The sequence below is a fragment of the Galleria mellonella genome, unplaced genomic scaffold (assembly GCF_026898425.1).
Source record: "Galleria mellonella isolate WM207_F2 unplaced genomic scaffold, CSIRO_AGI_GalMel_v1 utg33, whole genome shotgun sequence".
NCBI lineage: Eukaryota > Metazoa > Arthropoda > Insecta > Lepidoptera > Pyralidae > Galleria > Galleria mellonella.
The window spans coordinates 3,204,216-3,219,935 of NW_026442079.1; the positions used below are offsets into that span (position 1 = coordinate 3,204,216).

At 31.0% G+C, this 15,720-nt stretch overlaps 1 protein-coding gene across 2 annotated transcripts in view; it reads right to left on the reverse strand.

Moving 5' to 3' along the window:
* Positions 1–751: 751 nt before the first annotated feature.
* The window catches only part of LOC113517626 (calcitonin gene-related peptide type 1 receptor-like), a 40,554-nt gene continuing 25,585 nt past the window's right edge, over positions 752–15,720 (reverse strand). For both annotated transcript variants that reach the window (XM_052896511.1, XM_031911670.2), the window contains exons 6-13: positions 14,951–15,077; positions 13,254–13,355; positions 11,631–11,749; positions 6,622–6,695; positions 5,777–5,883; positions 4,233–4,340; positions 2,564–2,672; positions 752–1,446 (exon numbers count right to left, since the gene is read on the reverse strand). In XM_052896511.1, the coding sequence (XP_052752471.1) occupies positions 1,397–1,446; positions 2,564–2,672; positions 4,233–4,340; positions 5,777–5,883; positions 6,622–6,695; positions 11,631–11,749; positions 13,254–13,355; positions 14,951–15,077 (796 nt within the window). In that variant the 3' untranslated portion in view covers positions 752–1,396. The remainder of the gene's footprint in view (positions 1,447–2,563; positions 2,673–4,232; positions 4,341–5,776; positions 5,884–6,621; positions 6,696–11,630; positions 11,750–13,253; positions 13,356–14,950; positions 15,078–15,720) is intronic.

Sequence of the window (15,720 nt, forward strand, 5' to 3'; positions counted from 1 at the left end):
ATCATTTGAGCCGTTAGGTGTTCACGGTTGAACATGGGAATATTCCCCATAGCCTACCATAAGGAACGGTCCTTTAGCATCCACTGATTCCTTTCAATGCATTTGATGTTGCTGCGCCATGCAGTGGGTCGTCATGCACTCTGTACTTACTTACAACATAAATGTAGAACTTACAATATAAATATTATTTATATAAGTATGATACATGCACAAAACCTATATAGCGAAATGTAACGATTCATTGTTTAACTTATCAATTTAAAAGTTTACTTCATCATTCACATCATTTCAGCTGTTAATTGTCCACTGCTGATTGACTGCACCATAAATGGCCATAAGAAACGATTCTAGGTCACCTGATCTATATAGTTCAAGTTTATCCTAAAATTTTGTTAGTTAGTTTAAAGATAGATAACTAATGATTTATATACATGCACTGTTTTGATAAATAAAAAAGACATGCAAATAAAAATTAATTAAAACTAAAATCAGAGAGAGAGAGAGTGGCGTTTCAGAATTGTCTCTGTATTTGGTTCTTGATAATGCATTGTATAGTATAATAATTTATAAGATAAAAAAAATAAAGATAAAATGATCTAATAAAACAACATCTAGTGAAACAACATTTCTTCTAAGAACATGAGCCTTTGAACGTTTCATAGAAACTACATACGAGTATTTAATATAGTTATATATAATAAACACAGACATACATATATATGTGTATGTATACACACACACACACACACACACACACACACACACACACACACACACACACACACACACACACACACACACACACACACACACACACACACACATATATATATATATATATATATATATATATATATATATATATATAATTATATTTTCATCAAATTAACAGGGCATCAGATATCAGATATATACTTAACATGATTGGAATAGAACGGATACTTAACTAGAATACACTTTTTTCTAGTTTTTGTATAAATTTTTCAGCATTAATGTCTAACATCATATTTTTATGTCTTTTTGACCAATTTCGATAAAAGTGGCAAAACTATTTACTCAATATACCATGTATAAATCAAACAGATGATACATAAATTATTATAGACTATTATTATAATAATTGTTGCTAATGCTATTACATAATATCTTCTTAGAGAGAATTCGTTCAGTTCCATAGTAACAAAAGTTGGTTTACAGTTAAATATATAATTTCTGTTACGCCTTATCAGTATATATATATATATATATATATATATATATATATATTTTAAAGTTTTACTGCTTATGACAGTATACATTTAAGCTACTAATGAACATATCTTTCCTGGGAGTATTAAAATTTATCTCAGAAAGCATAATATTAATATTTATACACTACCGTTTAGAGTTGGATATTTTAAACTGCGTTTTCTCTCGTATTTACTAAGCTATCTCCACCAGTTATTCCTGGAACAAGTTTAGAGCATACATGTAAATAGTGGATTACTATTTACAACTGACCATTGTATAATTTACAGTAGAAATTATCAAGAAGCATCTCTATGTATTTCATGAAGGTTAGTGTATTTGCATATCTCAAATAGTAAGAAACTGACTTTAGTATAGTTCCATTAGTTTATATAAATATTTTTATGTATTATTAAAGGTACAATAAATACTATAAAGAGAGCAATATTTGCTAATAAAGTGTAATGGAATTTTGCAGCTGTTTAACATTAAAAACTGCGGTTATTGTTTTTAAAAAAGTTATTTCATTTCTATGATGTATGAATGCCAAATTATATATATAAGAGGAAATATTAAAATACTCCTTTTGTACCAAAAGATTATAAATATATGCCAACATATTTGTCAAATTATAGTAGACTACTTCTTGATAAAAGATAAAATATATTCCAGATTTTAAGTTACACCTTCAGAAATATAACTGCGAAACCTGCATCCATGCATGCATTTTGTTATTTATTGGTCTTATTAAGAACCCTAATATTTTTACTTAAATATCTCTAATGCACAGATATTGTCTATTTATAATCCATATCTATGCTATATTATAAAGTAAAATTTCCTGACGTCATCAATATATAGATTTTTTTTAATTTACACATGTCTTAGAAAAGGGATGAAAGTTAATGTAAAGAATAATTTTCTACATTGATTTAACAGTAAAACTAAGAAAGTAATAATAATTATGAAGTCAGACCAAAATTAAATGTTATGATGATTTCGATTACTTTCTTAACAAAAGATCTGATCAAGTTAAGGGGGGAGAGGAAGAGTTGTAAATTAGGGGATGAAAATTAATATGGGGTATAGTGTTTAGAGCTGATTATATAAAATCAATTAAATCGGTCTAGAGAAAACATAAATATAATTACCTATACATGTATGTATTAGTATGTATAGTAAATGTCATACATAATAATTGTTATTCTCACAATAAAGAAATAAATATGAAATATGCTACATAGATAAGCTTAATCCTAACTTAACATAGTGGTAGGATAATCTATATATTAATTAACGCGAGTAAAACCGCGGAGTGCATCTATTTTTGTATTACCTGTCATAGCTATGACATCGCTGGTTCTCAGGATCTTAGTTAGTGCAGCTTTGGTAGTGGTCAACACGTCGTGGTTAGTAAAGCAGAACAGGACGGCGACGCAGAGGCCCTGTATGTACAATAGAACGGTAAAATAAACACTAAAATTAAAAATTTGTTATACTGGGACATATATTTAACATTTAATTCTAAATAGTTACTTTTTTATGAAAAAACAAGACCCAATATGAATAAGATATAAATAAGCTTTTGATTATTATTCATCTATATTTATTAAATTGTATGTCCTGGCTGACTTCCAACACAGCCAAAATTATCAAGTCTAGAAAGGTGAAATTTGGAACATAGTTTTGTTATAGATAGTATGTATATACATATCGATAGGAAATTCACCATTCACCTAGATTCGCGACGACATAGTAAACAAAAAGAGACTCCACCAGAAATTTCTTTTAAAATAATTTTGAAACTTTCTTCCTAAATAAAAATAAAAAAAAGTTATTTATGTATATAGAAAACCATATATTAGGTAGTTACCTTTAAAACTCATTTTGTTAATTTATTTATAAAAAATTTATTAACATGAAATTACGTTACGAGAGGTATATAAATGGGTTCTATGTTGGTTCTGATGGTATATTGTAGGGGCTAATTTGTGAAACTTGAATAAATTCAACACGTATCGAGAAGTTAGCTAGGTAGTGATCGGAAAATCCAGCCACATTTTTATTTAGAATAGTAGAATAGTTTAGTAAGTGAGCCAGCAGCACCAACCACTGAGAGTAGAAAAATTTTTTTCCTGTTGATCGCATTCATGAAGCATATTGTTCCTGTGTTCACTTAGGATGTTCGGGTCATAGGTTGTACTATTATAAAAAAAAAGCAAATTAAAGTGATCGATACAATGTGCTCAATAAACTAAAGTGACAATGGGCTGGGCTCAGGGAATAGACAACTGGCATAGCCGAAGGGACTCGAATATACTCGTACAAACAAACGCAGCATAATGGTGGCCTTCCAAGAAAAGGAGTTATTAGCTTAAAATTGTTGTAGGTTGAATCGTGGTCGTAATTTGTGATAAAATATTGGGAAAAGATATGTTCAGCAGTGGAGTGATGTTGATGATATTTATTTATCTATTAAGTTCACCAACGACTATAAATACAGTATATTAAAATATTATAATAACATTTTTGAATATTATTCTAGTCCTTGAATGTAATTTGTGTTTAAAAAAAGTAATAATATTGGTATATATTTTGTAGTTTCTTTATAAGGTTGAGCATTTTATCATTTATTTATTGACGTAAATTATTGAAATAAGTATTGTCAAATATTTAAATATCGTTATCACTATTTCTATCATGTTTTCGATCTAAATTATATTAATTATTATTGATGACTGATACGATATATTTTGAATTTGTATTAAATATTTAGTATGATAAAATTTTGAATGTTATTAATTAATAACTATTTTTATTTTGCTGAAATCTATATAAAATTGTCACTATTATGAATATCATTAATATTTCTAGACAAAATTTTGACAGAAACTCTATCAATTTTTTTTATAATTTAATCTAAAATTGTGAAGCTTATAAGGTGATATGTACAAAAAAATTTCTTAATACAATGTTAAACAATTAAATAGTAGTAATCGCCTCACCTGTAAACTAGTAAGAAATGCAGAAACTATCTGATAGACCCTCTCTTCCTGAGTACCAGAGGGTGGCCGCAATGGTATAAGCACGAAATGAAGTCCGAAAAGAGGTATCTGTGTAGGAAAAAAGAATGTGAATTATAATTTAAAACATTTACATCTAGTATAACATATTTTCATATAATGATTTCATATACTGTCAAAGATCGAGACTAGGCTAACCTATCGTGCCCAGATAGAGGTTAGTTTCCTACATATATTTCTTGATAAACCAAAATATATATAGAAATAGAATTCTTTGACACTTGGTTGTTTATAAATACCTCGTAAGAAAATCTGGTATAAATAGAGAGCTAATGAAATAAATATATAATAATAATAATAATAATAATGGAAAGAGAAGGAGTTGCACGGAAGGTTCTTCAAAGCCCTTCACGGGCCGTACGTAAACACGAAGACCTCCGTGCACTGGCTACAGTTCGGTGATCTCTTCGGAGAGACCGAGGGTTTTGTCTGTGCAATACAGGATCAGGTGGTTAAGACGAACAATTACCGAAAGCACATTCTGAAGAATGGCACTGAGGACATCTGTCGGGCATGTCGCCATCCCGGAGAGTCACTCAGACATGTGCTTTCGGGTTGTTCAGCTCTTGCCAACACTGAGTACTTGCACAGGCACAACCAGGTAGCCAAAATACTCCATCAAGAGCTAGCTCTGAAGTACGGCCTCGCGAATGAGAGGTTGCCGTACTATAAGTACGAGCCCCAGCCGGTCCTCGAAAGCGACAGCGTAAGGCTCTACTGGGACCGATCCATCATCACGGACAGGACCGTTCTTGCGAACAAACCTGATATCGTGGTGATGGATCGGGCACTCTCGAGGGTGTTTTTGGTGGATGTCACCATACCGCATGACGAGAACCTCGTGAAAGCCGAAACCGAGAAGAAGAGAAAATATCTCGACCTGGCTCACGAGGCGACCGAAATGTGGGGGGTGACATCTACCGAAATCATCCCAATCGTTATGTCGGTGAACGGTCTTATCCCAACCAGTCTGGAACAACATCTCAGACGGTTGGGATTCCGAGGCGGCTCACTCCCGGGAAAGATGCAGAAAGCGGTGCTCTTAGATTCTGCCCGCATTGTACGCCGGTTTCTCTCCCTGGGGCCCTGAACCCCGGCCGACTGTGCTTCTGCCGGGGGTTAGTTGCCATCTCCTCTCCTTAAGAGGGGAGATGAGAATTTTAGTGAAATTTAAAAAATAATAATAAAGAGAGAAATACTAGCTTAATGTTTCAAATTATATGAAACTTACGTAACTTAGCAATTGAGTATTCAGTATTAAATTATTTACTTTGATAATTAAAAAGCTATTTATTATTAACAAATCTCCTTTGAAAAAATTACGTCTGTGATTCTGTTTTCATTTATTTCTTATAGTTCTGTTGCCGAACTCAAAGAGGTTCTTTTAAGCCTAATTTAAGATTAAAAATTTAATAATATATAAATATCTATTAATATTAAATTATTAAAAAATTAATATTACTAACCAGTATAAGTGCAGCTCTCGTTGCTTTTCTAGCAGCTAATGAAGCATGTTGGTTCGGGACCGGGTGTAGTTTGGTGAGCAAAACTCGAACCACGTTGATCAAAAATACTGTAAATTATAATTGTTTAACTTGAATTAAAATAAATATTGTATTGTTATTTACAGTTACTCCGCCCCTTCCCCTACCTTTTAATCCCCTGATTCCTTAGCTTATTTATTTGGGAAGATTATGAATTTCCTTATTTTCGGACCTACTAAACGGTAGATATCATAGCATGATTCATTTATAAAATTTTACAAAGTTTTCTTTTACTCCTCTTATATATGTTTGTAGTAGTGAGATTAATGGTATTCAAAATTAATAAATAAATATACACATTGGAAGAAATATCCAAGTTATTATTTACATATATTAAGTACAAGGAAGTGAAAAACACTAGAAAAATTAGTTCGGAATGCTATTTATTGTACCATAGATTTTACCCAGATTGAAGCTTATATTGTTACACGAAAAGTAATGGCGGGAGTCCTATACTATTGTGATATAGATAGGCGACGCACGTGACCTTTATTCCTCCTTCGTCGTCCTTTGGAAGTCAGCCTAATCTCTAAATTCGCCATCTACGTGATGGCTGAAATACAAATTACTCATGTATGTTAACTGATTCTTTCCGTGATAAAAGTGTAGTTTTTAAAACGTAGCGATAGGGGACAAAACAAAATTCGTCGGGTTAGCTAGTTATAAAACATAATTTAAATCTTTCACAGAAATACCCAGAACTATTAACTCGTAAATTAACCACATTGTTCTCCATTAACTGATTATATTCTGGAGCGTACACTTACCAAACGAAGCCACGAGCGATAGGAGCACAGGTACTATAATAATCCAGAAAGCGTCGCTTTGGTCCATCCAGCATCTTTAAGAGCAGAATAATAATTGCCTTAATAATTCATATTTCAGTTATGGGATGGCCAGAAACTAATGTTTGTGATATACATTGAAGATAGAAATCTGAACATGATCTCGTACAAGTGTATTGGCGTACATATTATGACTATTTTATTCCTTTTGAGTCACCTATCAGCTTTACCAACACTAATTAATATGTATTCATGGAGTCACGACTAAAGTTACTGTAGGAAGATAGCAAAGGTTTAAAATCATCATCATCATCATCACAGTCGTTAATTGTCCACTAAGGAACATAGGTCTCATCCATGAGGGTTGGTTTCCCACCAGTTGTCACACTTGACAGCTATTTGTAATGTTTTAAGAGGGTCGCTGCTTGCCATCCCTCGGCCATTCAGTTTTTTAGTCGTCTCTTACGACACCCACAGGAAAAGTAGGGATGGCTTATTCTATGCTGGAAATGATTTTATATACTAATATAAAATGTCTATTTCCTTGTAGAAGAGTATACGTATTAATTATGAATACCATTTTTAGAACACGTGAGTGCTCAGCCACTGGCTATGGCTAGTATATATATAATACATATTGTTAGTTATATTTTTATATCATCGTGAGCATAATTAGTTTTATTTTGTAAAGAACGTAAAGGAATATTTACATAAAGGAGTTAAGTACATTAGACCTTTAATATTCAACTTAGATTTCCCTATGGGCCTTAACGTAAATATTTCATGTTTTGCTCTTTGCTACAGCTCGATAAAAGGGACACTCGGTGTTGCGACCTATTTGAATTAAATCATATAAATAAAAAAGCGATTATTTTATGCAACAGTCAGCAGCTAACAAGATGATAGAAATGAAATATGCTTTATTTTGCTAAATTACATTAATACAGGTGGTGGGAACCTCATATTAAGTATAAAGAATTTTCGAGAAATCTGCAAAAATAGGTTTCTCTAAATGTATAGAAATACATTTTTGTATATTCTTACAGGTGTAATTCTTACAGGAGTATAAATATGACTAATAAATTCTATTTGTTGCACTGCGATTTCATAAAACGTATATAGGTATATACAGATAAATGTTGAAGAGGGAGACTTTGTACAAAAGTTGATTGCTTGGGTACCTCTGTCCCATTCGTGTTTCTACCGTGAAGCAGTTATGTTTGCAGGGCTGTGTTTCGGCTTGAAGAGTAGGATATGGCGTGAATTTACAGGGTACAGAGGAATAACATCTGAGTCATCAGGAATGGCAACGCATGGGGGTATCATGGGCGAAACAGTGTACTTTGTTATGTCCGTGGTACTGCTCATGTCTATAGGCGACGGTTACCACTTTCTATCAGGTGGGCCGTCAGCTTGTTTGCCATTCTAAGCTGTATAAAAAAAAGTAGGTACAGCGTGTATCAAGTTTCATACCTGTATTGTATTTATTACTTCTATAAATATCTCGACAATAGTTTTCATTAACAAGTAAATACAATAATTTTCAACCGACTTTAAAAAGGACGAAGTTTCTAATTCGATTGCATATTTCTTTTATGTTTGTTACCTTATAACTCTGTCAGTTATAAACCGATTTGTAAAATTCTTTTATCTAAAAGGATAGGAGGATACTTTCAGATTGGCTCCATGGAGATTTTATCAAAATTGGTTTTAGTTGGTTAAGTAGTTTAGTTTTTAAATAAAATAACTTGTTTTACCATAATTTAAGTCGGTTTTTGTGGAACACAATTTTAAATTATTAAAATAACAAAAATTCAACACGTTTTGCGACATGTTATTTTGTAGAAACTGATTGAATTAGTACTGCATAATTATGCTTTATTAATTAATTGTATATATCCTATACTATGTAATTACTAAAACTAATTGAATATATTGTATACTCTCAAATAGAAATTCCATTAGAGAATAGTTTTAACTGTGGGTAATCCACTTTATAAAACAGATTTGCATAGTTTCAAAATACCTAACCATTCTCGAGAAATTTATTCTAAACTAAATTACTCGTATTTGTAATAATCAGCACAAATATATTTACTTTAAAGAATATAAAATTAATATATTAAGGCTTTTTACAGTGCTATTTATTAAAATATTCACCAATATGACCAATTTGTAGCTATTATTTGTAGATAAAATTATTTTCTACCTTGAAATTCAAATAAAATGTAATTATTGATTACGACTTTTTAAAGTAAGCATTTGTAATTAACTTGCTATGGTAACCATGTTGTATTTGTGGATATATGCCATTGCGTGGAATGTTCATGTTACAAAACTGATATACATATAATGTTTTTCTTTTGGCCTGGTATTATTTGTTTTTGTCGTGTAATGTTTTGGTGTAATTACACGTTCATGAATTTAAATAGATACATTTTTATGAATATAATATAATATTTAATAAAATACTCGTGCCTATATTGTTACAACTAGTTTGTGTATACGTAAATATACGCATGTATGTAGGTGACGATTACCATAATTTGCTTGAAGAAATGATTCCATTACACTTTCTTTATACTATAGGTATAGTTGTATAGACAAACTAGCATTCGTTTGCTCCTTCGAGCACGTGGATTTTTGAGGTAAGTGCCTATCTACGAGGTTTGTCCGGAAAGTACGTATAAAAGTTTTTTAAAAATTTTATTTTACAATTATTCAGGTAAATCAATTTTATCCCCTTCAAAGTACTCCCCCTGTGACATAATGCACTTGTGCCAACGCCGTTTCCACTGTGAGAAGGCTCCTTGAAAGTCCTCTGGTTGTAGGTTTCTCAGCTGCCCCGTCGTAGCTTTTTTTATCTCATTTATGTCCCCCAAATGCCGCCCCCGAAGTACCAATTTGGTTTTTGGGAACAAGAAGAAGTCACACGGGGCCAAATCCGGCGAATAGGGGGGGTGTTCGGTCACCGTAATGGAATTTTTACTCAAAAACTCACGGACAACAAGAGAGGTGTGGGCAGGGGCATTGTCGTGGTGAAGAATCCAACGCCCCTCTCGCGCCAATTCTGGACGAACTCGTGCCACACGAGCTTTGAGGCGTCTGAGCACATCGACGTAGAATTTTCCATCAACTGTCTGGCCTGGAGGGACGAATTCTTGATGGACAATCCCCCGAACATCGAACTCTTTCTCGGCCCTCTCTGAATCTTTTTAGCCACTTGTGGACGGTTGGTTCCTTCACAGCATCATCCCCATAAACTGTTCTGAGATCGGCAAAAATTTCACGGCCATTCTTGCCGAGTTTCGAGAGAAACTTGATTACGACGCGCTGCTCTTCAACGGAAGCGGGCTCCATGCCGACGGGGTTTCGTTAAGAGGTAACTTCACAGATGGCGTGACAAGCCAGTTCGCACCGCACGGCGGTCAGACCAGAACTGAAGCATTGTTAGGGACATAAGGAAGGGGTCCTGCGCTTACCTGGCCTCCCCACTCCTCTTTCTCGCATTCCAGAACACTTTTATACGAACTTTCCGGACAGACCTCGTATATACAAAATCCACGCGCTCGAAAGTATAATTTACTTACCTTTATTTAAAATATATTTTTCGTTTACACATATAATACCGACCCGATTAAACACATAATAAATGACATAATAAATCACATAAATAAATATATTTACTACTAACTGACAAAGACTGCGCATCGAGTGATTTCCTATAACAGCAAATAATGCACGAACACTTTGGAAACAAAATACATAATGTTATTGTGCAATAGCTAGATGGATTAAAACCGCTTGCACTAGCAGAATCAACTTTCCGCTTGCTAACGTATTAACAAAATGGTACCTATTATGTAATATAACTATTAATATTTAGATTTTCATAATGCAGTATGGTTTACATTTTATAAAAGTCAGTAATTAACGCGATAATTTAAGTAAACTATGATAACTTACCTGAGTTATCACAACGTTTAGACCAAGTTCATCGGCCGCAGTCACGAGTGTAACGCTGTCATACTTCCGCTTCGCTCCCTCCCTCCGGCGGTAGAAGCTTTTTTCTTCTACCCACTTATTGTCTCATATCACACATATATCGCATTAATTTTGGCCTCTTATAAACCATACTGCTTAATATTGCCGAGTACATCAAATCTAATCTATCTAAACTATTATAAATTTTGACAGTTAAGAATTTAACCGATAATCGACTATCTATTTTTATGTGCACCGTCAAATATAATATGTGTGTGTGTGTTTTTAAGTTAGAATCTTAGAAATACGACAATGGAAACCGCATACAATTTGGTGTAGAAGTTTTTGTGTGATGCTAGAACAAAGATACAGATGGACAGACAAATAGAGAGAAGAAAATTCTAAAAAATTCTTTTGGCTTTTATTGTCCTTATATTTTTATGGAAATTGGTAACCGTCATCTATAGACATATACACTACTATGGACAACAGAGTATACTGTGTCGTCCATTATACCTTTCATGCGCTAGCTCTCGCCTACGACTTCGAAAAAGTGGATATTGAAAGATTTACCCCCTTAGAGATTAAGTTTTTAGAATCCTTTTTTGTGATGTAGACACACTCATAAATTTCGATACATTACATCTAAAGTCAAAATATACAAAATTTTAATTGTGTTCAACTTTTAAATAATAATTGCTAATAGACTTAATTAGTTATCATGGTCTAACTAAATAAAGATAACATAAAAATAAAACATATACAATGATTAATAATAAAAATTATGAACGAAATACATACGCAGCTATTTATTATTCTATAAATATTTCTATTTTCATTCGCATAAGCTAAAATTAGTAATATTGGTAACATTCGCAAATAACAAGCGTAGTAATAACAATTCGCATGTGCTGCAAAAATAATAAAGTCCGTAGGTGTCCATGTGCACGCGATTAATCAAATTGGTAATACTAAATTAAATAAACAAATTGTGATTATATCCAAACCTTTCTGTGTCTTCGGGTGTATTATATCTGACGATAGCGTAAACCATGACGATGATTAGAGACAGTCCCCAACCGACCGCTAGGAACCATCGCATTGCTATGTCTTCCTTCACAAAAACCTATAAAGAATTATATTTATTTTTTATTTGAAACATTTTTTAGCAACAAATCGCACGAGCGCTTAAGGCATAATTATTATATTGGATACAAAACTTCTAAAATTCCATAAATCTGTTTATAAACAAAGTAATATTTTTTTATTTAGTTATAATGTAAATTATACTAGTACTTTGTAACCACAGAATAAAAATATGTTGGCATGCATTACACATAAATGTAAAAATATCTAGGTAAATAATAATATATAATCTTATTACAACTTTAAATTAAATTATTAAATAAAATTAATTGGTAATACTATTTAAATCAATGAAAATTTTTATGAAGGATTTGACTTAACAATGATTAAAGTACATAATTTACCTTGTTCTTCAAATTCCTACCAGTATTCGTTTATATTATACATGACTACTTCTAAGCGAACCTTGAATTTTGTTCATATTTGCCAAACCGAGATTAAACTGGAACCTACATACTAGCTAAGGAATATATGGTTAAGTCGTAGATGTATATCTAAATAATAATTATTCAGCTAAGGTTAACAGTTCATTTAAGAAAAATACCAACTTTTTATTCAATATTATAGCTTAAGAGGGTTACATATTCCAATGAGATTTTTCCAGTTTACATTATTTTTTTTTAATTATCAAAGTCTAAAATATAATCAATGGATTTCATTGCTGGAGTAATATAACATTTTTAGATGTAACTTTCATGCAAATTAGATATTTATTAAGATAATTTTTAATTTAGGATAAATTTAGTAAACAGTTTAAGATGTTTTTACAAGTTATTTTTAATAAAATCTAATTATTAAGAATTTATTATATGAAGTTTAAGCTTATATATTGTATGTAATATAAAAATAAATTAAGTACACGAATAAAATATAATAAAAGTTGGTTGATTTAGCTTAGCATAATCGTGAGATAACAATAGTGCAAAAAATATAGGAATATTAAAATAATCTTATTTTAAAATACTTCACTAATTTAAACGTGAAAGTGAGTTTATTTAGGTACCTTTGAGCATCATAAAGCTACATTTTATCTCTTAAGTTGTGGGTGTAACGAGAAATGTAATAATTATTTCAACTTACTTACAAAGCACTTCACAGAATGTGTTTATCTTAGTAAATATACTCATATATATGTATGTATTTGCATGCCAGTGATGTGGCATCTAGCATATGTGAGAGCTAGGAAAACTAGGAATATGTTGACTATTTAGTAAAGCAAAGATATATGCGATAAGTGTAAAAGATTAATAACCAGCAAGAAAATCTAGCCGAAACCGACGTTAAGAAAAATAAATAATAAAAAAAACATAAAAAAATCTCTCACTGATGTTCTTTCGACGTCTGTTCTGTATATGTATACAAAATAAAAAATAAATGTATGGGTATATTTAGGTAACTAGTATTATAATAAATATACAGTATGTATTACGTTTATAAATTTCAAAAGAGTTTATAATATAATAAATTTGTAAAGCAGTACTCACTACTACAAGAGCAATGTGCAAATGTAGACCTTCACAAAACATCCATATGTAACTGGAGACCATGAAGAAGTTTGTTATGACGTGAAGAACTTGACACCAAGCCTGAAGAACATATAAATGTTGTAATAAATTGCTTATCTTTGGTAAAATGTTGACAACGTAAAATTGACAAATTTAGTTTCAGTAAAATAGCCATGCATTTAAAAAGGAACAGTTTGCACAACCTAGGTGAAAAAAAAACACATTAAAGTTATTAGGATTATATAATATATTGTTGATATTTCATAATATTATATATATATCTGTTTTTGTTTGATACCGCTTTAAATAAATTTTATACATGTTCGAACATTGATAGGTTGGTAGGTAAAACATTAGAAAGCAAAACAAATGGAAGATCTAAAATCTATTATTTTAATTATTTAATATGTAAACCTACTTGGTTGTCAATAATTGCTATTTAATTATTCTCTATACAATAGACACCTAGAAATTATAGGTACTGAAGTCTTTTCAGAGTATGTTATTTTTATCATTTGTTGATATCTAATCTTTTCCGAGAAATAATGTATTTCTTTCTTATTTATTTTTTATATCCTGTATTATATACAGAGTATTTATATTAGGGTCCCACAATATTTTAATAAATAAATAAAATTGTTTCATGAGACGACATTTATAAATTTAAAGCATTATATAATACTAAATGCCTTCTAGGTACTCCTTCTTAGGCCTTTTAATTAAGATTTGAGATTGTCGATATTTTATTTCAAGATTGAAATATAAAAACATTGTAATTTGACTATAAAATATTAATAAAATTTATCTTGTAATATTATATTTGAAAATGAAAAGTCTGGAAATAAATTAGTTGTTTCTATTAATTTGTTGACATTATGGAGTCATTTGGGATAATTTCAGTATTATGTTTGGATATGATTCTATCTTAAACTATTCATGTATAATAAAATAAAATAAAATCATTGAAAGTATTTATGAAACTGAATAATTTTCTACAAGGAATATTCCTGAATTGTAACAATGCAATAATGTGATTTATATATAGGAAAAATATGAAATATTATTTTTACAATCCATGTGAACATGTGAATGAGTGGTTCAAAAATTCAAAAATATTTTATAAATTCCAAATAGCTGTACAATCTCGGATTTAGCTTGTTAGGTATTTCCGCTGCAGTGCACGTAGCATAGTGTATACTCCACTGTATAGTTCAACTGATATTCCCTCTGACAATATGTTGGGTAATATCATAGAATATACAATAATATCTTAATAAATATTAATATGGCACAGTAATAGATAAGATTTTAGAAGTAGGAAAAGTAATGATTTGGACCATTTCTAGATGACGTGTCACGATAAAACATACGATACAACCTTTAGAAACAAATCTATGGTAACTGCATCTAATTTGATGCAGTAGTTTTTGCATGATGCCGGAATAAACAACTTACAAAACAGATAGAGAGATAGATAGACAGACATAGCTAGACAACATTTCTTTTAAATTTTTGTTAAATATCTTTTATGTACAAACATGATGAGTTGAAAATAAACAAATATAGAAAAATGCCCCTAAATTAATTATAATTAATAAATATTATAAAGATTAGTCAGGTACTTTCATATTACAGTATAGATACTTTTTACACTTACAATGAAATTAAAATATTACCTCATTATTTTGGACAACATCAACTTGATGGACAACCGTCTTGTACCACACGATCCACAGGATGTTGTTCAGTGCGACGGAAGTGAAGAGGTGTATGTGAATACGTATACGCGTACATTGAAGTGTTCTAAAATAGAGATCTAGGTTAATGTATCAAATTAGATATGTATCTAGGAGCTGATGAGATCGAAATGGTAACGGTAATAGCATCGTCTGTAGCCTGTATAGCAGTGTATGCAAATTGAAATTCCATAGACATTTTCATCTCTTACGGAACATATTGTAGGAGATCAATTGTTATTAATTATATACATTTATATGCACACGTGATTAAAAAAGTTCCTTTATAAAATTACGTGCTAGTATAATATGCTGTGCGTTTTGTGTCATTAATAGAATGGTTTGAGTTTTATTAAATATATAATATATAGGCATATATACAATATGGATTCAAAATATACGTACTTTTTTTAAAGTAAAAATTTTAGCCAATAATGGTTTTATTGAAATTCTAAGATATTGAGACGTAGAGTAAAAATGCTCGCTCATGATAGTCCATTATTGAAATTGCCTTTCTTTTACTAATAGCTACGACAGTAATTTTGCAATTGCGAATGGCAACATAATTAGTATGTTGTACAAATGTATATTTTAAAACTTGCAATAAATTATAGAAATTTAATAACTAAAGCATTATCTTTACAGTAATGTACAGTAGAAATGGCGTAATAATATAATAAAAATTCGAACCGTAGAACGAATAACTGAGA